The sequence below is a fragment of the Anneissia japonica genome, unplaced genomic scaffold, assembly GCF_011630105.1.
Source record: "Anneissia japonica isolate Jap-2015-1 unplaced genomic scaffold, ASM1163010v1 scaffold287852_len814684_cov197, whole genome shotgun sequence".
NCBI lineage: Eukaryota > Metazoa > Echinodermata > Crinoidea > Comatulida > Comatulidae > Anneissia > Anneissia japonica.
The window spans coordinates 716011-717664 of NW_022704998.1; the positions used below are offsets into that span (position 1 = coordinate 716011).

Here is a 1654-nt window from a genome sequence, read left to right on the forward strand (position 1 = left end):
CTGATTCGCAATGTTTGTCATCACTTCAAGATGTCTACCGATTCGTGAAAAAGGCGTATTCTTCTTAGTTTAGAAAAATAAAATGTGTGCACCAGCAAAAAATGGAATTTGGAAGTTTAGTTTTGACAATTCTGTTTTGACAATTCTCGATCCTTTCAAATACCTAGGTTTGGGTACTCTGAATCAGCAACGCTGCCGAGCTATCCAGGCTCTAATTAGGCTAGACCTAGGCTAAACAATTGGTAGGCTAGTAGTTATAGATAGGGCCTACTTAGGCCTAGGCGAGCGACAAAAATCGACTAGAGTCCCCTGTCTAACCTAGCTAGGAGGCCGAAGCTAGGGCCCAGGCCTGCTGCTGGAGTGGGCTAGTCTTTTAGGTAGTACTAGCAGGCCTAGGGGACACAGAATGCCCATTCCCTACATGATGATGATTTTAATAACAACTCCACTTACCAACTCCTGCTTGCTTCCTACAGAAAATCAAATCTGGATGATGTTTTGCCATTGTTTAGTCTTTATAATGTCTCCTATTTTTCAGCGCATGTAGAATATGGTATCGTCGATGCGTCGTCGTGCCGCCGATCAGGCACAACCGGTGGTGGCGGTAGGTATGCCTATGGAAGGCTGAATCTGCCAAATACATTAACAACTCAATCACTTGCAAACCCAACAGGATTGGATTGATTTGATTTGATTCAATTCATAGTGGTATAAATGAAGTTTGACTAAGCGATAGATAATTATTTGTTTTTTACTACATGACTTTTGGTACTATTTTTGGACACGCGATTGATTACATGTAGACTGTTAAATTTTTGTGGAAATTTAAAGCCAACCTTCGCTTGTGCCCGGAGTTGAACACTTTAATTACTGCCGTCCCTTGGGGTGACATGTGCCAATGGTTTTATATTGGCTCTGTGCACGAAATATAACAGTAGCCACTGCTATTTGTCGTACTTTAAACTAAACTAAATTTAAATGTCATGCATAAGTTTCTATGCAAAGCGTTTCTAAATAAAAATCTTTTGGTGTGTGTTTAGGCTTGCAGTACCAAAACCAGCACCAGCGGCTATTTGCACATGACTGATTCCAGCGTGATAATATAACGTGCTCGTTATCATCATCATCATCATCGTCATCATCATCATCATTATTTTCAACATCATTATCATTTTCAACACCATCATTGTCGTCGTCGTCGTCATCATCATCATCATCACCACCACCATCGTCATCATCATCACATACCGGTAGAGTTACCGTTGTCACTATTGTGACACATCACTATCATTATCGTTTTTAGGTGCGTTTTTAGGTTATTTATTATTTTTTTTTTATTATTATTATTATTATTATTATTATTATTATTATTATTATTATTATTATTATTATTATTATTATTATTATTATTATTATTAATATTATTATTATTATTATTATTATTATTATTATTATTATTATAATGGTATTATTATTATTATTATTATTATTATTATTATTATTATTATTATTATTATTATTATTATTATCATCATCATAATCGTTACCACCACCATTTTCGGCAACAATACTGTAATCATCACCATCATTGTCATTATTATTATTATTATTATTATTATTATAATTCTGTCATCGTTATCATTATATTTACCAT

The 1654-nt window shown here is 34.5% G+C and overlaps 1 protein-coding gene across 1 annotated transcript in view; it reads right to left on the bottom strand.

The window, feature by feature from the left end:
- LOC117105164 (PHD finger-like domain-containing protein 5A) overlaps positions 1-556 on the bottom strand; it is a 6126-nt gene extending 5570 nt beyond the window's left edge. Inside the window, exon 1 of the mRNA XM_033246235.1 lies at positions 454-556. Coding sequence (XP_033102126.1) covers positions 454-505 — 52 coding nt within the window. The 5' untranslated portion in view covers positions 506-556. The remainder of the gene's footprint in view (positions 1-453) is intronic.
- Positions 557-1654: the final 1098 nt, after the last annotated feature.